The sequence below is a fragment of the Microcaecilia unicolor genome, chromosome 8, assembly GCF_901765095.1.
Source record: "Microcaecilia unicolor chromosome 8, aMicUni1.1, whole genome shotgun sequence".
NCBI lineage: Eukaryota > Metazoa > Chordata > Amphibia > Gymnophiona > Siphonopidae > Microcaecilia > Microcaecilia unicolor.
This window is the reverse complement of record NC_044038.1, coordinates 87493641-87518170: the sequence shown is the minus strand read 5'-3', so window position 1 is coordinate 87518170 and position 24530 is coordinate 87493641. Positions and strand designations below refer to the sequence as shown.

Below are 24530 nucleotides of genomic sequence, written 5' to 3'. Positions count from 1 at the left end.
AGTCAAAGGTCTAAAGCATACAAAGGGAAAAAACAAACAACGTTCTTACCAGAACTCAGCAAGTACACACAGCCAGGTAGGGAAGGGAAAGGCAGGCAGAGACAGAGTACACCCAGCTGCATGGGAGCAAGGCAATCAGGGAAGCAACCAGGCTGTGGACAGCTGGGCTGGCAACAACCAGCTCTCTAAACAGTGAAAGGTAACAAGGAAAACCACACAAGGAAACAAAACAGGACTTTGCTTGGAAGCAAAGTTAACAGGCTAGTAATCCATACAGATTTAAAGCAGAACAACACACACAGAGAAACAGAAGAGGGCTTTAAGCAAAACACCCACACAGAGAAACAGAAGAGGGCTTTGCTTGAGAGCAAACCTAACAGGGAAGTAATTCATACAGACTCAAGCAAAAACCACACACACAGGACTCAGGGCTGTGCCCAGAGACACAGATTAACAAGAAGACCAGTTCCCTCAGAATCAAACAGTACAACAAGAAAAATGAAAATAGACCTGTTGTAAAGGCAACCCAGGAAAGCTCCCTGGGTCCTTATAAAGGAGTAGGCTGATGATGTCAAAAGTAGGAAATGAAGCAGAAGCAGGGAGACCAAAGCGAGGCTTTGCTTCAGGGACACCAAAGAGAGGTTTGGCTAACAGAAAGAACACACAACAGGAAAAAGGCAGACTGGAGAGGTCGCAGAGCTAGATACAGAGAAACAGTAAGTCTGAACATAAGGGCACGGCCACAACCGTGACACAAATATGGCAGCCACAAATATTATAAGGTGGATTCAGGAGAGAAAAATACTGAGGTAGAATGCTGGCTTAGTGAACAGACTCTGAAATAAAGTAGGAACAGATATAGAATGACACAATATGAAAGAATGAAGGAACTACCATGGTCTGAGGGAGAGCCAGAGGAACAATGTGTTACTTGTGCGAAGAGTACTGTCTGGAAGCCACAGGGAAACATTTACCTGGTGTTTAAAGGTCTGGCTAAGCAGTCTATGCTGAGGAATAAGCAGACAGGTTAGAAGGCACTCCTTTACTTTTGCAGTCTTCTGTTCCTTTTCATGTAAACCTCTGAGCTACTGCCACTCCTTGCTTCCCTGGGACTCCCCCACAGGTACTGCAGTCCAGCCAACACTTTAGGGAGAATTCCTTCACTTGGAGTTTCCCTCTAGAACAGTGTTTCTCAAGTCCAATCCTGGAGTACCCCTTGCCAGTCAGGTTTTCAGGATATCCACAATGAATAAGCATGAACTTGATGTGCATGCACTATCTCCATTATATGCAAATATATGGGTATACATCTTACATTTATGCAGACAGTAACTCAGTTCTAATTCCCATCAGCAGTTGGTCAAAATTGGAGATGTTGAATGTGCAAGCTGGATTGAATTTGGTAGAAGCATGGATGCCAAAACATAGACTGAAGATGAACTCAAAGTTTATATGTTTTGGAAAGTCAATGAATTCAATACCCTCAATAATAACTATAGACAGGGCTTTTTTTGTGCCAGTACGTCACCGGCACCTTTTTTCCCCCGGCGAGTCCTGCACTCTTTCTCTAACTCGGATTACTCCCCTACTTACTGTTTTTCTAGGACTCGGCAGCGCGAACGGTGCAGGCAGCGATTAAGAAAGGCTGGCAGCGTCGGAGCTTCCCTCTGCGAGTCCTGCCTATGCTGAAACAGGAAGTTGAAACAGGAGAATCACTGGACATAGATGGGAGGGGAGGGCAGGGGAGAGAGAATCGCTGGACATGGATGGGAGGGGAGAGAGGATAATCACTGGACATGGATGGCAGGTGAGGACAGAGGGCAGAGAAGAATTGCTGGACATGGATGGGAGGGGAGGGCAGGGGAGGGCAGGGGAGAGAGGAGACATACTGGGCATGAATGGGAGGGGAGGTCAAGGAAGAGAGATTCGCTGGACATGGTTGGAAGGGGAGGGCAGGGGAGAGGAGAATCATTGGACATGGATGAGAGGGGAGGGAAGAGGAGAGAGGAGAATTGCTGGACTTGGATGGCAGGGGAGGACAGGGGACAGAGGAGAATCGCTGGACATGGGAGGGGAGGGCAGGGGAAAGAGGAGACATGCTGGACATGGATGGAGGGGGGAAGACAGGAAGGAGATGCACATGGATGGGAGGGAAGGGCAGGGAAGAGAGGAGAAAAGCTAGAAATGGATGGAGAGGAGAGCAGGATATAGAAGAGAATTGCTGGACAAAGATGGATGGAGGGGTTTGGGGGGAGAGAGGAGAAATGCTGGATGGAGGAGAGGGGAGAGAGAATTATTGCTTTATATGAATACAGGGTAGGGAAGAGAAGAGAAATGCTGGACATGGATGGAGGGAAGGAGAGAGGAGAAGTGCTGGACATGGATGGAGGGGAGGAGAGAGGAGAAGTGCTGGACATGGATGGAGGGTAGGAAAGAAACAAGAAGAAGATGCACATGGATGGAGATGAGGGAAAGGGAAGAAAGGAGAAAAACTGCACATGGATGGAGAAAATAGGCAAAAGCTGGATCCACGTTATACCTCCTCCAGTCAATTCCACGGAGGAGGACACAGCTTTTACTTATAGATATAGGGCAAGAAATGAAGAAGAAAGGAGGAAAGGAAAGAAATAAATGGAAAGGAAGCCCTGGAAACGGAGTTAAGAGAACAGATAGAAAGCAGCAGAATCAGAGACTGGGACCAATATGGATAGAAAAACAAAGTCACCAGACAACAAAGGTAGAAAAAAATCATTTTATTTTCATTTTAGTGTTTGGATATGTCCACTTTGAGAATTTACATCTGCTGTCTTATTTTGCATATTGGAGCTGTAACAGCTTACAGAAATGATTTATAATGAAAAAAATCAAGTTATTTTTTCTCCTATACTAGTATAATATTTTCAATGATGTCTGTTTGTATGCGCCATGGCTGGTGTAAGGGGTGTGGCCAATGTGGGTGTGGCTATCATAGGGGTGGAGCCATATGTAGTGACCCCACCCATAATGAGTACCGGCACCTTTTTTTCTAGAAAAAAAGCACTGACTATAGACCACAAAAATTATGAATTGTCATCTTGTGTTAAAATGTTAGGGATTTGTTTAGATAATACTCTAACATTAGAAACCCAAATAAATTGGTTAATCAAGAAAACATTCTTGCTTTTTAGGGAATTAAGACAAAAACGTACATTTTTTTTTCGAGAAGACCAGTTCAGAATAATGGTGCAGTCAATCATTTTGTAACATCATATATTTGGGATGTCCAAAACAACTTTTAAAAAAGCTTCAAAAAATACAAAATATGGCACTTTAGTTTTTTTGTTGAGGAAATTCGATAGTTTGTCTCAATATTATATTAAGTTGCATTGGTTGCTGATGAGTGCCAGAATTTTGTTCAAATTGTCATGTTTTCTGTACAAGAACTTTCCCATCTTATTTTTATGTACATTTCAAGTTAGCAATAAATATCAGGGATAGTAGGAAGAGGTCTGATAATTTTTTTTCTTTTCCCTCCCCTAGGGGTAATTCTTTGACTATTTGTTATCTTTCCAGGCAGCTAGGATTGGGAAAGAAATTTCAACTATAATTAGATTATCTGGCTCCTATATGGAATTTCATCGTAATATAAAAACATTTTTATGTACTAAATTTAGCACAGCGTTAATTATTTGACTGTAGATTAAGACATACCTTTTCTATTTTGTAAATTGTTATGATTATTAACTGAATATTGTGGTAGGGATAGGCTTCTTTTTTTTTGTAATTTCCTGGATATTGACCAGATTCTTATTATATAAACCACTCTAAACTGTAATGCGGGTTATAAGTTTTGATATTATTATTATTTTCATAGGTATGACATTTAGGACCCTGTTTACTAAGGCGCATTAGCATTTTTAACATGCCTACAATTAGTTCGCGTACTATCTGTGTGGGCGCCAATTGGGAAATTGTAGGCGCCTACACAGTTAACGCACATTAAAGACACTAATGCGCTTATAACGCGGCTTAGTAAACAGGGCCCTTATTTTGTTAGACTCTTGGGGGTTAGTGTTGTTATAGTATCATAAGGTTCTATGAGCAGAAAACTTGTGCTTGCTGCAGGGAGATCAGCTGCCCCCAGTTAGGAACAGTATACAGGAGAACTAGGTGGCCATCAACTGGACAAAAATCTGGAGTTAGTTGTTCTGTCTGGTCTCTCCCCAAATGTGTTAAAGATGCTGAAATGTAGACCATGCTAGAACCTAAGTTTGCCATGGTTTACAACATAAGAGCTTCAATATGGGTCAGACGAAAGGTCCATCAAGTGCAGTGTCCTGTTTCCAACAGTGGCCAATCTAGATTATAAGTACCTGGCAGAATCCTAAAAAAAGTAACAAGATTCCATGCTGCTTACCCCCAGGGGTAAGCAGTGGTTTTCTCCAGGTCTACCTTAGGTTTATGGATTTTTTCCCCCAGGATTTTTTCCAAACCCTTTTTTTAAAACCCAACAGTGCTAACTGCTTTTACTACTTCCTCTGGCAGCAAGTTCCAAAACTTAACTATCCCCCTAATTCTATATATGGCACTAAATATTGTACACACATATTTGGGCACATGCCCAATATGCATGCACAATTTAATTGAGCAATGAGCCAATTAGTGCTGATAATTGGGTGCTAATAATCAATTATTAGCGCAAATTGGCAATAATTGGAATTTACATGTGCATCTTTATGGTCAGTATTCTACAAAGATTCACGTGTAATTTTTTCGCACATATCAAAAAAGGGTGGGGCCATAGGAGGGGCATGGGCGGGTCAGGGGCATTCCATGAATTTGCATACAGTATTATAGAATAGGGCAAATCCATGCCTTAATTTAGGTGCGAGGATTTACACCAGGTTTCAGTTGGTGTAAATTCTTGTTCCCAAAATTGGGCACAGATCCTGGTGCCAAACACTATTCCTTACATGACGCCCAACTTGGAGCGCTGTTTATAGAATAGTACTTAGTGCTCATTCTTTTTGGCGCCATATACAAAATCTAACCCTGTATGTTGAGTGAAAAAATTATTGTTTCTGATTTGTTTGGGAGACGCATGAGGTCTGTCACCTTTGCACCAAGCAGGGGGGTGATCCAGTGATTCTCATACCCACCAGCCACTTATCTATCTACCCTTTTGCGACAAATTTCCCTATTGTCCTCTTAACGGGATAACTGCCTATATATTAAATTGTATAGCTGTGAGTTGGAGATGGGGAAGTTGGATGAAAAAGAAAATTAAATAATGCTAAGGCAAATGGATTTTTGACTCTTTAACCAATCTATTACCTACCTTATTTGTTCTAGGGCTGTAGCAAACTAGAGCTATGGAAAATGGATTTAAATTCTTTAAAAAAAAGCTTTAAAGACCCTAATTTTTTAATTCAATGAAATTAAAACAGAGAATTTATCAATTAACCCACATCCTATCCCACAGTTTGTCACCAAATTTCACAGCAAGGTAGTGTTCGCCTACCCACAGAGGATTTGTCTGCTTTCATTGCTCCCTTAGAAATCTGTTTTTTATTGTGAGCAGAACTGCAGTGAACTCAAGACTACTTTTCTCACAGCTTCACGGGCAGTGTAAGCTTGGGAATTACTACAGTATATCTTAATTATGGGAAGGATTAAAAATGGACTTTCCATTAGCTATGGGTTCAGAATTGCCACTGCCAGAGTAGAGATGCTGAGCTTGATGGACCAGTGATCTGAAGGAGCTTGGCACTTCTTATATACATAGAGGGGCATAATCGAACGTCGCCGGTGAAATAGATCACTGGCGATCTATTTTGGCAGCGGCGCAACAGCTGGCCGGAACCGTATTTTCGAAAAAGATGGCCGGCCATCTTTTTTTCGATAATACGGTTTAGCCCGGCCAAATGCCAGAGTTCGCCAGGTTTGAGATGTCCGGTTTTGTTTTTCAGCGATAATGGAAAAAAATGCTGGCCATCTCAAACCCGGTGAAATCCAAGGCATTTGGTCGTAGGAGGAGCCAGCATTTGTAGTGCACTGGTCCCCCTGACATGCCAGGACACCAACCGGGCACCCTAGGGGGCACTTCTAAAAATTAAAAAAATATATACAAATACCTCCCAGGTGCATAGCTCCCTTACCTTGGGTGCTAAGCCCCCCAAATCCCCCCCAGAACCCACTCCCCACAACTCTACACCATTACAATAGCCCTTATGAGTGAAGGGGGGCACCTACATGTGGGTAGAGTGGGTTTTTTTTTTTTTGGGGGGGGGGGGTGGAGGGCTCAACACTTAGCACCACAAGTGTAACAGGTGGGGGGGGGGGGGGGGGGATGGGCCTGGGTTCACCTGCCTGAAGTCCACCGCAACCAACAAAAACTGTTCCAGGGACTTGCATATTGCTGTCAGGGAGCTGAGTATGACATTTGAGGCTGGCATACAGGATGGTAAAAAAAGGTTTTTATTTTTATTTTTTTAGTGTGGGAGGGGGTTAGTGACCACTGGGGGAGTACGGGGAGGTCATCCCCCATTCCCTCCGGTGGTCATCTGGTGAGTTGGGGCACCTTTTTGAGGCTTGGTCGTGAAAATAAAAGGACCAAGTAAACCCGGCGAAATACTGCTTAACGCCACAAAAGCTGGCCATCTGGTAGCCACGCCCATGCCTGCCCATGTCCCGCCTTCACTACACCACCAACACACCCCCTTGAACTTTCGCCGGTGAGGCGACAGGAAAGCGGCGATGGTGTCAAAAAAGCCCCTTTCGATTATACGGATTTCACCGCTTTTGAGAGATCGCCGGCCATCTCTCGATTTATGTCGGAAGATCACCAGTGATCACTTTCAAAAATAAGCCTGATAGTAGCATAGTAGATGACGGCAGAAAAAGACCTGCATGGTCCATCCAGTCTGCCCAACAAGATAAACTCATTTGTGCTACTTTTTGTGTATACCTTACCTTGATTTGTATCTGCCATTTTCAGGGCACAGACCGTAGAAGTCTGCCCAGCACTAGCCCCGCCTCCCAACCACCAGCCCCGCCTCCCACCACCGGCTTTGCCACCCAATCTCGGCTAAGCTTCTGAGGATCCATTCCTTCCGAACAGGATTCCTTTATGTTTATCCCACGCATGTTTGAATTCCGTTACCGTTTTCATCTCCACCACCTCCCGCGGGAGGGCATTCCAAGTATCCACCACTCTCTCCATGAAAAAATACTTCCTGACATTTTTCTTGAGTCTGCCCCCCTTCAATCTCATTTCATGTCCTCTAGTTCTACCGCCTTCCCATCTCCGGAAAAGGTTCATTTGTTGATGAATACCTTTCAAATATTTGAACGTCTGTATCATATCACCCCTGTTTCTCCTTCCCTCCAGGGTATACATGTTCAGGTCAGCAAGTCTCTCCTCATACGTTTTGTAATGCAAATCCCATACCATTTTTGTAGCTTTTCTTTGCACCGCTTCAATTCTTTTTACATCCTTAGCAAGATACGGCCTCCAAAAGTGAACACAATACTCCAGATGGGGCCTCACCAACAACTTATACAGGGGCATTAAAACCTCTTTTCTTCTGCTGGTCACACCTGTCACGGTTGTGTCCCTGTTTCATGCTCTCATTCATCTCTCCACCTGGTAGTCAGACCCGGTGGCTGCGATGGACTGCCTGTTTGCTGTTTCCTATGTTCCAGAAGTCATGCCGGTCCAGTCCGGATCTTCCAGCCTTCCAGACTGGCTTGGGATTTTTGGAACTTAGCAGCACCCTTACCTGGTGAACTCACTTGTATGTGGCCTTTATTAAACACCTGGGAACTTTCAGACTTTGCCTTGGTAACAGAGGTCTTCAGTCCTGTTCTTGTCCTTGTTGGTCTGTTGCGATTCCTGCCCTGAAAGCTTGTTTTGCCTGTTTTTGACCTTGCTGGTTTCCTGGTTTGTTCTACTGTCTGCTGCCTGTCCAAGTCTCTGCTTGTTTCCTGGTTTGTTCTACTGTCTGCCGCCTGCCCAAGACTCTGCCTGATTCCCGATTTACTATTGATTGCCGCTAGCCTACAGACTCTATGTGGTTTCCTTGCTGCTTTGCTGCCTGCCGGAAAGACTCTGTGTAATTCATGGACTATTCTCCTGCTTCTGCTTAGTGCTTCTGCTCCAGTCCAGCTGCTCCAGTCCGGCCTGTGCCTGTCTGTCTGTGGTCTGCCTTGCCTCCTGTTTGGGTGATTTGCCTGCCGCTGCTGCTCCTCGGCAGTGGCCCAAGGGCTCACTTTTTCTCACCAGCGTGACAACACCTTTCTCTATACAGCCTTGCAACCTTCTAGCTAAAGCCACTGCCTTGTCACACTGTTTCGTAGCCTTCAGATCCTCAGAGACTATCACCCCAAGAAACTTAGAATACATTGATTTATTAGATGATGGCTTGGAGCTAATATTAGTCGTGTGCTCTTTGCTTTTTACATAATACACTTCATATGTATTTGACAAATTGCAATAAGTATGACAAAGGTATTTTTGCCTCTTTTAATAATATAGATTAATGAGCCATTCATCATAAAACAAAGTTGAAAGTACATGGTAATTATGGTAACTGGCCATTTAGAACATTTTGCAGGATGTGATATGTGTTGACATGTTTGTCTTTATAGCAAACTTGTGTCTGGTTGAGTTTAAATAACATTATGGGATATTGTCTGTTGATTAATTGATGTCATGACAAAGCCAGCTTCTGATGACCATATAGACTGACTTTCTTCAGAATGTTATCTGTGTGCAGAGGCTTTTTAACTGAACATTCATTGTTGTTCTGATTATGTCAATCCATCAAATTGTTGGTCCTCTTTCAACCTTTCCTAGCACAACTGCTTTTTCTATGGACTCTAGCCATTACATAATATGACCAAAATATAATCTGGCCGATATTCAGAGTGATTAAAGCAGGCAGGAGAGGCTCCGGTCTGCTTAAATTGCTTGGGACCGCCCAACTGCCAATATTCAGCGACAACCAGGCAGTGCAACTGAATATTGGCTCTAAATGCCCATTAAAAGAAGGACAGGTCAGGGGTGCTACAGGGGTTGGCATTGTGGAGAAGCCAGCGTTTATGTGGGTGCCAGAAATATTCAGGGTTGGGACTCATATAGCTAACCCAGCCAAGTTTGGACAGCTCAAAAGCTATCCAGAATAGGTCAGTCAACTATGTGGGTCCCACACTAAATATTGGCTGGGACCTGCATAACTTTTTTTTTAAGTCCCATGATTCCCCTCCCGGTCCCTGATATAGCCTTCCTCTTTCCCCCAGCCCACATCTTTAAGAACTTCCTCCCCCCTGGAACAATCACCCATGCTCCCCTTATCTCAGTAAGCCCCCCTGGGCCTACCTTAGCTCCCTGGTGGTCCAGGAGGGTGATGGGGGCAGGAGTGAAGCACACTCACTCTTGTCCCTTGTGACTGCCTGAGGAAAATGACTGTTGCAACCTCTTGCGGCAGCTCACCGTACTTATATAGGACTGTGAGGCTAGTATGAGAGAAGCTGTTTTCTTAAGGCAGCCACAAGAAACAGGAGCAAGTGGTCTTTGCTCCTGTCCTTATTGACCCATTGGACCACCCATTGGCTGGGGAAGATTACCAAGATGGTGGTGGTGGGGGGGGGGGGGGGAGGAAGGGGAATTTGAAGTGGTCATTCTGGGGAGAAGGGGGTACTTATAGGTGCTGGTTGGGGGGAGAGAAAAAGGGAAGGAGGGGGCTGCATCAGAGACCAGGAGGGGGTCTGCGGGACTTTAACAAAAAAAAGTTATGCGGCTCCTGGCTGATATTCAGCCAGGGCCTGCATAACTGTCATGCGATCCCCGGCTGAATATCAGCTGGGATCTGCATATTGCTTCAGCACTGAATATCTGGGGCTAATTTAGAGGGCAATGGCCAGCATTTAAAAAAGAAAACGCTGACTGCCACTGGCTGAATATTGTCTGGAATAGTTTTGGTCAGCCTTTAGTGAAACTTTTGGTTTTATTTGGTCAAGGACCCATCTGTTTGATTTCTTGGCTGTCCATGGTATTTGTAACAGTCATCTCCAACATCATAACATGAGTCATTTTAAATATAACTAAATTGTTTCCATTTGTTTGCACTGATAACTGCTTGAAATATTTGAGGTTTAAATATTTTAAACTTTCACCCATCATACATGACAGCTGTTATAGGCTGCTTAGAAATCCATTGTCAGGTGTACTTGAAGGCATTATTTGTTAATAAGAGTACAATGAGCCTGGTTCAGACCTATTTGCCTACCACTTATCCATATTATCTTTGCCCCATTCCCCCCCCCCCCATCAAAATAAGTTCTAGGCTCAGCCACCGCTCAGTGAAAACATTCAGAAGCTAGCTTAGCAGTTCGTATTACCCGAGTTCCAGATGGAGTTACTGCATATGGATGGCCAAGGATATCACTGTTATCACTGGACTGAGTTAAGGAAGGGGGAAAATCTTTGACTGTATGATTGTATTGTTTGGTGATGCTGCAGAGTTCATATAGATGGTGTTTTTATGTTGGTGTTATATAATATATATGTTATTGATTTTACTCCACCTAGGTAATAGGTGGTCTATAAATATGAAAAGTAAATAAATAAATAAATAAAATAGGGGAACCTATTCTAGTACCTTTAGCCTGAGTATTATCTTCCACTCACCTTGCCTTGTTTCTTCACTGGCGCATAGGCAGTGGCTGCTTCCGTAGATTCAGAATGAGTCTGATGTCCTCCCTCTGGATGCCTGAAACATATAACAGCTGTAGTTAGAATCAGAATCTGTGGTGCTGGAACTCAAATCAGATCAGATGGATCATACTAAGTCAGCAGTTACCTGGAGCTACTTCCATAATGGTTGTTGTGAAGATGGCTGTTGGGTCTCTGAAGAGCAATGTTCCAGTAGAGGTGTTCATCTGTCAGTGGTATTTCCTCTCTGACTGCTCTGGACTGATGAGAGAGAGAGAGAGAGAGAGAGAGAGAGAGAGAGAGAGAGAGAGAGTATAATGACATCATAGTGCGGCTTGAGTATTTGCTAGCCTTCAGCAATGACCATCACAACAATATTCTCTTACTCTTTTTTTAAAATTATCATTCCCATTTTGACCTTTTAAATATTTATGTGCTGGCTTTTACTGTTCGCTAATATAGTGCTTGCCAGGCCTCAGAAATATCCTTAATAAATTGCCCTTAATTTTTGCTCTTGCCCCAAGTAAAACTTCACAAACCTTTTTGGTTCCTAACCAAATGCAAGCATTCAGTTACATTCATGAAAACACAAGTGGACCAGTATTCCTAAAATAGGCTTCTGCCTCCTAGGGTATCTACCCCATGGTAATAGAGAGGGCCTATAGTGATGGGCATACTAATCAGTGGTGAAGTTGCTTCACAGAACACACAGATTTGAAAGGAAAGGGGCGGGGAGTCACGTGATGCTTGCACACTGAGAAGACGTGTGCAAGTGGATATCCTTGGGGGACATAATTTTTACTGCAAAAAAGCTTGCTCTTACTGCCCCTAAAACCACCCCCATCTCTAATGTATGACTGACAAATAATCTGGTGTTGGAGCAAAACCCAATGGTAGTTTCATGCTTGAGCTATGATATCTAAAAATCAGTGGAGATCCCCAGAGAAAGTCAGAACTAGTGACTTCAAAATAGCGGATGGCCCTGCAGTGATTACAGCTCCAGCAGGAGTGAGTACAGGAGATTTCAAAAACTGTGACTGCAGATCTTGAGGACAGACTTAATGAACTGCATCAGCCGTAGATGAAATTAAGGAATGCTTTGACTTACAAAATCAGTGTATACATGAGAACAGACTATTGAGCCAGAGGAATGAGAGTCAATGAATAGCTCAGTAAGCGCGTGGATTTGAAGAAGGAAATTGAAAACCTGGGAGAGCACGTGGAAAAACAAGAGAATAGATATCGCAGAAACAAACGGCTGGTGGGACTACATGGGACTGTACCTGATTGTAACTTAGCTTGAGCTACTACTGAAAAAGGTGTGAGCAAAATCAAAATAAATAAATAAATGGGAGTGTCTCAGATATGAAACTCTACAACATATTCAGCACTTGACTCTTGCAGCAACTGGGACTTTGCCACTCTGACATGGCTTTCCAGTGCAAAAGAGCACCCCCGAATGGGGTGAAAAGAGATGGAGAAGGCAGACCCATACAGCTATTGCAAGTTTCAAAAAGCTTACCAAAAAGCGGGGAAGTTGGAATATAAAGCTAAAAAACAATTATTCTTCAATGATTATTCTGCTAGGGTGGCTGCACAGAGAAAAAAGCTAGCACCGTACTGTACCAAGCTGCACTAGTGGGGAATCAGATTTATCCTGTCTTTCCCAGCCAAACTGTGTGTGGCATTCAGGCCAGATGTATCCATCAAAGCTAAAATGAAGGCCAAAACTTTTATGGACAGTTTGAATGTACCAAAATGATACAAACACGGGACTTATTTAATGGACATGGATTGTTGTTTTCCCCCGGTTTGTGGGTATCTACAGCAAGCACGTGCTGGAAAACAAAGACTTTACTGATGTCGGTGCCAGGCAAAATGGTAGAGACTATTATAAAGAACAAAATTACAGAGCATATTCAAAAGCATGGATTAATGGAACAAAGCCAACATGGATTTAGTGAAGGGAAATCTTGCCTCACCAATCTATTACATTTCTTTGAAGGGGTGAACAAACATGTGGATAAAGGCGAGTCTCAATGGAGAAGGGTAGATAATGGGGTTCCCGCCCTCAGCTCCTAGACAGGCTTCCTCTTCATTCTTTCCTGGCCCCCCCCCTCACGCGCATTTAAACCTTTTATTTTCATCGCAGCAACAGCAGTGAAGCACACAACACAGCGGGCTCACCTCCAGCCTTTCCCTCCCCTCACTCAGTGTCCTGCCTTTTTACAATGATGTATTTCCTGTTTCTGCGAGTAATTTAAATTCAGCTAGCCCCCATATTAAATTTGTACAGCAAATTGGCCGTCATGAGGTCAACTTTTTAGATGTAAATATTAGATGGAATAATGGAAGGTTTATGACAAAAAATTATCGTAAAGAAACAGATCGCAATGCGATACTCCACTATCGTAGCCATCATCCCACTATATTAAAAAATAGTATACCGGCAAGTCAATTGCTTCAGGTCCATAGGTTATGTAGATCTCGGTCTGAATACACAGTGCAAGCTCAACAAATGATTCAACAGAGGGGTTACCCAGATAAAATTTTAAGGAAAGCTTCTAAGAGAGCTTTTAATTTTCATAATAAATGGCAACAGCAGCTTGCAGATAAAAAGGAAAAAGATTGAATGACTTGTGTATTCAATCTTATACCAAATTATCTAATCAGATTATACAAATTATAAAACGACGCGGGTCAATATCGGGTATTCATAAAATTTTCCATACTGTTCCACGTTTTGCCTTTCACGTGGTAGGAATTTGGGTGAGCAATTAACCCAATGTAGCAATGGAAGAATTGAGAGACTTGAGGAGTGTGGCCATGTGAGATGTGATCATTGTGTATATTGTCGATATGCCATGCAAGTAAAGGAAGTGGCCATCCCGCATACAGGAAAGGTATATCGATTACAAGGATACACTAATTGTGAAACCATGAATTGTGTATATGGGATAAAATGCCCAAGCAATTTATGGTATATAGGCTTAACCTCTAAAAAGATCAAAGTTAGGATAGCTCAACATTTGAGCAATCTGCGTACTTGCCGATTGGAAGCGCCACTTGTTTCCCATTGGGTAGATGCAAAGCATGAAGTACATGATCTTCGATTTGTAGTTTTAAGTCAGATTAAATCAGATAGGGGTGGGAATATACCTTTAATGCTACTAAAAAAAGAACAACATTTAATTTTCTTTTGAAACACCGTGAGCCCTAATGGCTTAAATAAGGAAATTGAGTGGCTAAACATGTAGGATGGTATTTAAGCACTGTGTTTGTGGAGATCCGATATGCGCATGTGTGGGCATCCTGTTTAGACGTTACCACTAGCACATCGGAGACTGTTGAGTGTTCGGCAACTTGGGAGAGCCGGTAAGAGTTTTGGTAATTTGTTTTTATGGGTGGGTTAGATGTTAAATATGTGTATGAAGATATATTATTGTCTGTTGTAGATTCTATGACCCCTGAAGACGCTGTAGAAGCAAAACACGATCATGTAGGGCCTGGATCTGTACGAGTGTGCCTCAATGAACAGAGGAAAGATAAACAATTCAGAGGTAGCACACGAGGTAGTGCTCAACGAAGAAAAATTCAAGTAGTTATCTTGTGATGATTGTAGTCACACAAATGAAGAAGGTTCAGATTGGAGGTTGTTGTGGAAGATGAAGACATTTGCATCAATTTGAACCAGCAAAGCTTGAATTTTATAAACAATTTGTGTTGAAAAAGAAGAACCTTTAGAAAAAAACACACAAATATGATGAAAAACTGTGGATACAACTGTGTGAACTATTGAATACAGTTTAAAGAGACTATCGTATTTGATGTGGGAAAACAATGTAGTAATTAAACGCTGTGAAATAACATATTGGATTGGTTAAATCTTAGGTATTATGTGTGACGTGGAGGGGCATAATCGAACGCGAACGCCTATCTCCATGGGCGTCTATGTCCGAAAACGGGTACATGAAGAGGTGGGACAGACCATATTATCGAAAAAATGGACGTTTTTCAGCTGGGTGTTTGTATTTTTTAGCGATAATGGAAACTAAAAACACCCAGCTCACAAACGTCCTAATCTGAGCCATTTGGTCATGGGAGGGGCCAGGATTTGTAGTACACTGGCCCCCCTGATATGCCAGGACACCAACTGGGTACCCTAGAGGTCAGTGCGGTGGACTTCAGAAAAAGCTCCCACATGCATAGCTCCCTTACCACAGGTGCGGAGCCCCCAACCCCCTCCCCCAAAACCCACTACCCACAAATGTACAACACTACCATAGTTCTTAGGGGTGAAGGGGGCACCTACATGTGGGTACAGTGAAGTAGAGTCAGTCACAGATTCACCAGAGAGGTGTATCTCCTTTATCATGATAGATTCACCAGAAACGCCAGCTCCATACTGTTCCGCACCCATCTGTGCGGAAGCGCTTTTTGGCACATTGCTAGAGAATGACCCTGCTCCAGGAAACGCTACCACCTCTTTGTTACACAGAGTTCCCTGGACTAGTCTTTGCTCGTCGGCTGCCATGGGCAAAGATACAAGTGGAGGAGTGGCCTAGTGGTTAGGGTGGTGGACTTTGGTCCTGGGGAACTGAGCAACTGAGTTTGATTCCCACTTCAGGCACAGGCAGCTCCTTGTGACTCTGGGCAAGTCACTTAACCCTCCATTACCCCATGTAAGCCGCATTGAGCCTGCCATGAGGGGGAAAGCGCGGGGTACAAATGTAACAAAAAAAATACAGGTCCTGATAATAATCCTGATATGGCGAAGCGGTCCATAGGTCCCACCAATAGTGTGGCAAGAATAGCGGGGCCAACGTGTTGCCTACCTCTCCTTTTAGGCATGAGGAAAAAAATATGATGTTACCAAGTTCAAAGAATAAAGGTAGGACGGAGCAGCTTCACAACGCTTCTTTCAAGCCGCCATCTTGACTCCCACCTCCGAAAGAGTGAAAAATTGATTCACTTTTATCCATTCTACACCAGTCTGGATTTTGTAGACCTCAATCAAATTCCCCCTCAGCCGTTTCTTTTCAAGCCGAGGCCCTACTCTCTTTAGCCTTTCCTCATAAGGGAGCAATTCCATCCCAGTTAACATTTTGTTCGCTCGTCTTTGAACCTTTTCTAATTCTGCTTTATTTTTTTCGAGATATGGTGACCAGAACTGAATGCAATACTCAAGGTGAGGTTCCACCACGGAACGATACAGAGGCATTATAATTTCTTTGTCTTATTTTGCATCTCTTTCCTAATAATTCCTAGTACAGTGCGCTCCATTTAAGTGCACGTCGGATAAGCGCATGCTCTGTTTAACTGCATGCCGTACTTTGGTTCCTTTTTTGGCGCCATCAATTTCTATGGGGACAAACTTTGGTTTAGTGCACCACTGATAAGTGCAAGATTCACTTATATGTATGATTTAAGACCGCTCCTCTGCAGGAAAGACTCCACATAAGCGCGCACGGAATATGGAAGCCGATTGGCGCGTGACAACTAACGAGATTTCAAATTTACCACCCCTTTAACTGCCACAGGCAGAATAAGCGAAATAATACTGTGAGAGTGTACACTGGGGTCGTCGTCGCACAACTGAATGAATAGAAGTTCTTAAAAATTAGAAAATAAAAAAAGTCAAGCATCTATTGCTAAAGAATATGGTGTCAATCCCAGTCAAATTTCACATATCTTGAAGCAGAAAGACCAGCTTCTGGAAGACTAGCAAAACAATACAAATCCACAACGGAAACGAAAATGGGCGGGAAAAGCTGAGGAGGTAGAAGATGCTCTTCTTCGGTGGTTTTCTTAAGTCAGGAGCAGACAGTTTCCTGTCAGTGGTCCACTGCTTATTGAGAAGGCTAATCAGCTAGCTGAAAGTCTTGGATTAACTGAATTCAAAACCACTGTTGGATGGTTGGTAAGATGGAAGGAGAGGAACAACATAAAATTCAAGAAACAGCATGGTGAAAAACAAGACTGATGACTTTGGTGCTGAAAATTGGGTTGTTTCAGTTCTTCCTACCATCTTGAACGATTTTGCACCTCGTGACATTTTCAATGCTTACGAAAACGGTCTCTACTGGTGAGCGATTCCTGATGGAACACTTGCATTCAAACAAGCCAAAATTACAGGAGGTAAAACGTCAAAGGACTGACTGACGATCCTCCTTTGCTGCAATATGCATGGGAGTGAGAAGTTGGATCCCCTCGTCATTGGAAAGAGCAAACAGCACTGTTGCTTCAAGAATGTTAAGCGATTTCCTGTGTCATATGAGGCTAATGCAAATTCATGGATGACGGGGGAAATTTGGAAGCAGTGGCTAAAGAAGTTAGACACTAGAATGCGGGCACAAAAGCGTCAGATTTTGTTGCTTTGTGATAATTGTGCTGCACACAGGGATGATGTCAGGCTGTCTAAGGTGGTCTTCCTGCCACCAAACACTACCTCTCTGATCCAACCTATTGAACAGGGCATAATAGCCAATTTCAAACAACATTATCGGGCTCTTGTGCTACATCGTCTGATGAGCATTATGGATTACCAGACTGGCAAGGATAAATGTGCTGTTGAACTGGCTCGTAATCTATCACAGTTGAATTCCCTACATATGCAGAAAGAAGACTGGAATCATGTTACACAGGCAACCATTGTGAACTGCTACAAGCGGGCAAGCTTTGTTAGGGATGTGGAGAGGGACAAAACAGATGCAGCTGTTGCAAACGCGTCAGATGAACAGGCTATTGACATCCCAGCCTGTGTTACTGAACAGGAGTTTCATCACTACATAGCTGTTGATTATGATTTACAAACAGCTGACGACAGCACTGATATCCAGATATATGCCTACACGCAGGCAATGGCTGATGATGAAACAGATGATGAAATGAACAGTATTTGAACGTCTGTATCATATCACCCCTGTTCCTCCTTTCCTCCAGGGTATACATGTTCAGGTCAGCAAGTCTTCCAAGACGTATGACCAAAGACTTGCTGACCTGAACATGTATACCCTGGAGGAAAGGAGGAACAGGGGTGATATGATACAGACGTTCAAATACTTGAAAGGTATTAATCCGCAAAAAAATCTTTTCCGGAGATGGGAAGGCGGTAGAACGAGAGGACATGAAATGAGATTGAAGGGGGGCAGACTCAAAAAAGATGTCAGGAAGTATTTTTTCACGGAGAGGGTGGTGGATGCTTGGAATGCCCTCCCGCGGGAGGTGGTGGAGATGAAAACGGTAACGGAATTCAAACATGCGTGGGATAAATATAAAGGAATCCTGTGCAGCAGGAATGGATCCTCAGAAGCTTAGCCGAAATTGGGTGGCGGAGCAGGTGGGGGAAGAGAAGTTGGTGGTTGGGAGGCGAGGATAGTGGAGGGCAGACTTATACGGTCTGTGCCAGAGCCGGTGATGGGAGGCGGGACATACTGCTGGGCAGACTTGTACGGTCTGTGCCCTGAAAAAGGCAAGTACAAATCAAGGTAAGGTATACTCATGAGTTTATCTTGTTGGGCAGACTGGATGGACCATGCAGGTCTTTTTCTGCCGTCATCTACTATGTTACTATGAGGCACATGCTGACAACGTCCTGTCACTTTCGCAAGAGCGCTGGAGAGTCTCAACATCGTGCGGGCCTATCTGGAGGCCACTGGATGTCAGTGCTATGACAGTTTTTACCGTCTGCCAGACATAGTCTATGGAACTCACAGACACAAGAGTGTACAGAGGACTATGACTGATTACTTCAAGTAAGCCTAACGTCAGTTAACAGAGACTGTACACTGTACATATAATAAACAGTACTGTACATATGTTTATCAGATGTCAAGCTTCTTTGTGTCACAACGGTTAAGTGCACGCATTTCTTTGGTCCCAGACCCTTGCACTTAAGTGGATTGCACTGTATCTTGATGTCAGATGGCCACATGGAGCTTTTTACACTATGCATATGTTCTAATGTTTTATCTTAAAATGTTATTTTGAAATATCCTTCTGTATTGCAAACAAAATAAAATACAAAAAGAAAGGGTCAACATGCAGAAGAGAGATTAGGTGAGGAGGAAACAGCTAACATGCATGGGGCTACTTTCTGGAGCAGAAACATACAGACAGCCTCCTTCTGTTATTCATAAAAATGATGGCCTGATATTCAAAATGATTTAACCAGGCAGGAGTGGATTCTGCCCGCTTAAATCACATTGGCCAGTCCAGCCGCAAATATTTAGTGGCACAGACTACCATGGCGGGCTCTATAGCGTCCATTTACTGACACTGCATTGCAGTGACATTGTTACCAGACATTCTTCTCTCATTCTGCACCTACATTCTGTGATTTTCATCACAAGTGTATGACCCATGAAGCAGACGGTAGATCAGTCGAAACACGGCCCCGTGCCGGGTCTTTTACACACTTGGTGCTGAATAAAGTTACTTTAACATACCATCGGCTGGAGAGATTTCTTGGTCCACCCCTACTCTTTTGCACCTACATTCTGTGATTAATACAAGGGCAGTCCAAAGGAGGAGCTGATAATTATCTAGATACCATAGATATTCAAAGCCAGGGCTCAGATGGCTGACCAGCCATGTTGGACCACATATAATGTAGTCCTAACCACTTAATGCCCTGTTAGCTATCTGGGTATGGCTCTGAATATTGGCTGTACCCAGTTAACTTCTAGGTACTTCCAAACATCCAGATATTCAGTCCTGGTACTGCATAGATGCTTGCATTAAATATGGAGGTCTAATTCTGCCTGTCATGGTCAGAGTTGTCAAAAACTCTGACTACCATAGACCAAATATCAGACAGAATGTTTGCTCTCTTTTTTCTCTGGCATGTGCCCAGCCTACTGGTGCTGGAACAGTAACTCTTATAGAAAGCTGAACTGTGAAATCTGATTCCAACTTAAATATACTGGAGAGTTCAGAAAGTTCATTAAATTTTATCACTCCTGCTGTGAAAAGTTAATGGATGAGTTCAAATCCCTCTGCAGCTCTGTGTGACCTGGGCAAGTCACTTAGTCCTCATTGCCCTAGGTACAATATATTATAGATTGTGAGCCCACCAGGGACAGTGCCAGTACCTGTAAAATGAAATTGTAAACCACTTAGGTCTAGGCAGTATATAAATGTTTAAAATAAATAAAAGTGAGAAGGCAGACATACATTGGAGGACATCATTTTTTCTACATTGGTCTTCAGTTTCTCAATGACTTTTCACCCTGTCTGAGATATTAATGAAGGAAATTATATTAAACTTTGTGTACTTCCTAGTACATCAGTGGACAAATTGGTTGAGAAAGACAACTCACTGTTCTCCTTTAACTTCCTTATACTCCTGGACTGTGCATTATTTGGGAGAAGAGACCAACAGTCACATGATGCTTTGTCACGTGTGGATTATATATTCCATATTATATTCCATATATTCCATATTATAAAACTATTATTACAAACATACTCACTATGGCACTATCTGCTATGGGATTATCTTCTGTGGTAATTGTCACGTTCCGAGCAGTTTTCTGCATCTTTCTTTTTCTGTTTATAGAAGAAGGAAGATTAGCTGTAGAATATATACATATTAGGGATCTGCATGACAAAAATGTTCAGTTTGGTCCATTAACATCAATGGGGAAAACAATTTTGTTCTTTAACAATGTAATTCTCTGTCCATTTTCATTTAAGTTGCTTAAAACTTGCTGTCAGGCATCTGCCACAGAGGCAACAGCCTCCAAGACATCAAGAATGACATGAAGACCCCAAAGAATCAAAAGAATGGACAAACGACATTAAGGGGCCCTTTTACTAAGGTGCGTAGGTGCCTACACACATCCAACACATGTCAAATTGGAACTTTGACGTGCTTTAGTGTGGGGAAATCTTGCCTGACCAATTTACTTGAATTCTTTGAAGGAGTAAACAAACATGTGGACAAAGGGGAGCCGGTTGATATTGTATATCTGGATTTTCAAAAGGTGTTTGACAAAGTACCTCATGAAAGGCTACAGAGGAAATTGGAGGGTCATGGGATAGGAGGAAATATCCTATTGTGGATTAAAAACTGGTTGAAGGATAGGAAACAGAGAGTGGGGTTAAATGGGCAGTATTCACAATGGAGAAGGGTAGTTAGTGGGGTTCCTCAGGGGTCTGTGCTAGGACCGCTGCTTTTTAATATATTTATAAATGATTTAGAGATGGGAGTAACCAGCGAGGTAATTAAATTTGCCGATGACACAACGTTATTCAAAGTCATTAACTCGCAAGAGGATTGTGAAAAATTACAGAAGGACCTTACGAAACTGGACGGCCAAATGGCAGATGACGTTTAATGTGAACAAGTGCAAGGTGATGCATGTGGGAAAAAAGAACCCAAATTATAGCTATGTCATGCAAGGTTCCACGTTAGGAGTTACGGACTAAGAAAGAGATCTGGGTGTCGTCGTTGATAATACACTGAAACCTTCTGCTCAGTGTGCTGCTGCGGCTAGGAAAGCGAATAGAATGTTGGGTATTATTGGGAAAGGTATGGAGAACAGGTGTGAGGATGTAATAATGCCGTTGTATTGCTCCATGGTGCGACCGCACCTTGAGTATTGTGTTCAGTTCTGGTTGCTGCATCTCAAGAAAGATATAGTAGAACTGGAAAAGGTGCAGCGAAGGGCGACAAAAATGATAGTGGGGATGGGACAACTTCCCTATGAAGAAAGACTAAGGAGGCTAGGGCTTTTCAGCTTGGAGAAGAGATGGCTGAGGGGAGACATAATAGAGGTATATAAAATAATGAGTGGAGTGGAACAAGTGGATGTGAAGCGTCTGCTCATTCTTTCCAAAAATACTAGGACTAGGGGGCATGCGATGAAACTACAGTGTAGTAAATTTAAAACAAATAAGAGAAAATTTTTCTTCACCCAACGCGTAATTAAACTCTGGAATTTGTTGCCAGAGAACGTAGTGAAGGTGGTTAGCTTGGCAGAGTTTAAAAAGGGGTTGGATGGTTTCCTAAAAGACAAGTCCATAGACCGCTACTAAATGGACTTGGGAAAAATTCACAATTTCGGGAATAACATGTATAAAATGTTTGTACGTTTTGGTAACTTGCCACGTGCCCTGACCTGGATTGGCCGCTGTCGGGGACAGGATGCTGGGCTCGATGGACCTTTGGTCTTTTCTCAGTATGGCATTACTTATGTACTTGTGTACTGCCCAGCTACTGAGTGCCAGGGGGCAGTAATTCCATTTTTGACACATGTCCAAAACACGCGGTAGAAAATATTTTCTATTTTCTACTGCGTAGCGCTTACCCAGTGGTAATCGGCAGTTTATGTTTGCTGATGATTACTGCCCAGTTAACATGTGAGATATTACCACTAAGTCAACGGGTGGTGGTAAGGTCTCAAGACGAAAATGGACGCGCACTGCTTTTAATTTTGCCGCACATACATTTTCAGTCACAATAAAGGCCTTTTTTCCAGGCATGCTAAAAAATGGACCTGCGTGCATCCAAAACATGTCCTACACTAGCGCAGGCCATTTTTCAGCATGCCTTAGTAAAAGGGCCTCTAAGAGGGGAATTCTATATATGGTGCCTAAAAAATCAGTGCAGAAAACGCTATTCTATAAGCTCTGCGGTTTATAGAATACTGTTTATGTGCAGGGGTCACACATAAATGTAGGTACCTCCATTTGCAGCAACCAAAATGTGGTGCAAATGCCAGCCCCTAAATTTAGGGGTGTTGCCCCAATTGCATGCATAACTCCAAACCATGCCCATGCACCACCCAAAAATGCTCATGTCCCATTCATTTCCTCACCACTTTTTTTGGGCCACACGTAAAATATAGACATGGATCCCATGCCTAAATTTACACACTTAAATACCTAGTCAATCTAATTAGTGCCAATAATTGCTTGTTAATTGGCTTGTTATTCAATTAAATTGTGTGTGCAAATTTTGGCGACTTTTATAGAATTAGGGGGTAAGGGGAAGATTCTGTAAAGAATGTGCCAATATATAGGTGCTAAGATCATAAATGACCAGAATACTGGCATATATGCATGTATGTGTATACCTACTTGTGTTACAATCGAAAAAAGAAAACAGGGGGAAAGGACCTCATGACCTGCTGTTGCAAGCCTAAAGCAATCAGACCATCATGGTCATGTATATGCACTTTATAATCATCGGTCCAAAACCCACCAAACCAACCACAAAAGGTTGTGTAAAATACTCAGTGGTTTTTTGTGATTTTATTATGAAAATTTTTTTGTATTAATTTAGTCATTCATTAATATGAAACAATCGAAAAACAAGAAATATTGTAACTGTAACTGTGTAACCACTGCCAAACAATCAAGAGAAAATGAAAATCCAGCTTGACTTAACTGACTGAGCTTGACTGTGAGCAATTCTCCTGAACGGAATCAGTACCTGACGGACCCGTTTCACCAAAAAGGCTTCCTCAGGGGACACAGGATAACTAGTTCAGGCTCAGCAGTGGTGCTTCACGAGTGCTCCGTCTGTTGGAGCTTGAGTGGTGTTAGATGCATGTACAGTCTGTACTCACTTGTTTTGTATTACCATTGAGGTTGTTTTTGAGCGAGGTCCCCCCCTCTTTTTCTTTGCATATACCTACTCGTGCAAATACTAATAATATGGCTGTGTGCTAATCTATAGATTGGTGCCTAAATGCAATGTTGTCTAGTTTGAAGATAGGCATACACATGGGTGAGCCTGGGCAGAGTGTGGCTTGGGTGCTCAGTTATGTATGTAAATTACAGAATACTCTACTATAATTTGAGCACTACAATCTAGGAGCAAGCATTCACACCAGCAATGTTTTAACTCTTACGCTAGTATTCTGAAAAGTAGGCACCTTTTCCTTTATAGAGTAGGCTCTAGATAGGCACTCTCTAGGTACCTACATATAGGCGCCTTCTTATAGACTTGCCCTCTAAAAATGGCATGAAGGCTCCCAGTGATCATCAGCATGCCAAATCAGCACAAAGAGTACAATGAAGACTCTCTCCCCCAAGGCATGAGAGAGGGGCAATAATGCACAAGCACTGGCTGTAAGACCCCAGGGTAGTAGAAGAGAAGCAGAGCAGCACCTGCACTGGCATAGAGACTCAGAAACCTCTGGGCACAGTGCAAAGAAGCACCAAGAGAATTAAAACAGGGTCAGACTGGGACTGAAGACAGGAGAGAACTTCTCAGCAAGGAACAGGGTGTGCCTCGTACTCTACTTTGTTGACTTTAGCTCTTGTTGGTCTCCCATCTCTCCACCCTGCAGGGCCACAGTCTTCCTTTGCCCCTCTGTAATGATGAGAGTAGAGAAAACAGTCTTCTATCCTCTCTATTCCTCTGTAACTGCTTTCCACTTTTGCACCCATTGTCCTTCATTAGAGTTATCCCCAGGTAGTTTATTAATTAATGTAAAACTGTCTTATGGTTTAGTAAATAGACCTCTTGGTTTCCAGTTTTGTTCCTTCACACTGATACAGCATTCAGCAGGGCTGCTGAAGTCAGACGCAGTCACTGTCAGTTCTTTAGAATATGTTTTTGTCTGTAGGAAATGGACTGTCTCTGTTTTATTGTCTCTTGTCTCCGTAAAGGTGTGGTACAGAAGGTAATAGATACTTGAGTATTCCAAGCTAGTAATTAGAGAATGCAGTCAGTTGTGCACTACTGTTTACCTGAGAACTGTGACACTACACTACAGTATGTACACTATACATCGTAACGCTATAAAACCCCAACTCTGGTGCTGACCTTTTTTTGTTGTTGTTTTCCTTCAGAATTTATATAATGTTTTGAAAAAGATACAGG

General features: G+C 42.8%; 1 protein-coding gene across 3 annotated transcripts in view; it reads right to left on the bottom strand.

Annotated features, from left to right (window-relative positions):
* The window catches only part of LOC115476924 (sialoadhesin-like), a 110977-nt gene that overhangs the window by 6750 nt on the left and 79697 nt on the right, over nucleotides 1–24530 (bottom strand). For all 3 annotated transcript variants that reach the window (XM_030213509.1, XM_030213511.1, XM_030213510.1), the window contains 3 exons: nucleotides 20167–20242; nucleotides 10842–10954; nucleotides 10670–10751 (listed from right to left, as the gene is read on the bottom strand). In XM_030213509.1, coding sequence (XP_030069369.1) covers nucleotides 10670–10751; nucleotides 10842–10954; nucleotides 20167–20242 — 271 coding nt within the window. The remainder of the gene's footprint in view (nucleotides 1–10669; nucleotides 10752–10841; nucleotides 10955–20166; nucleotides 20243–24530) is intronic.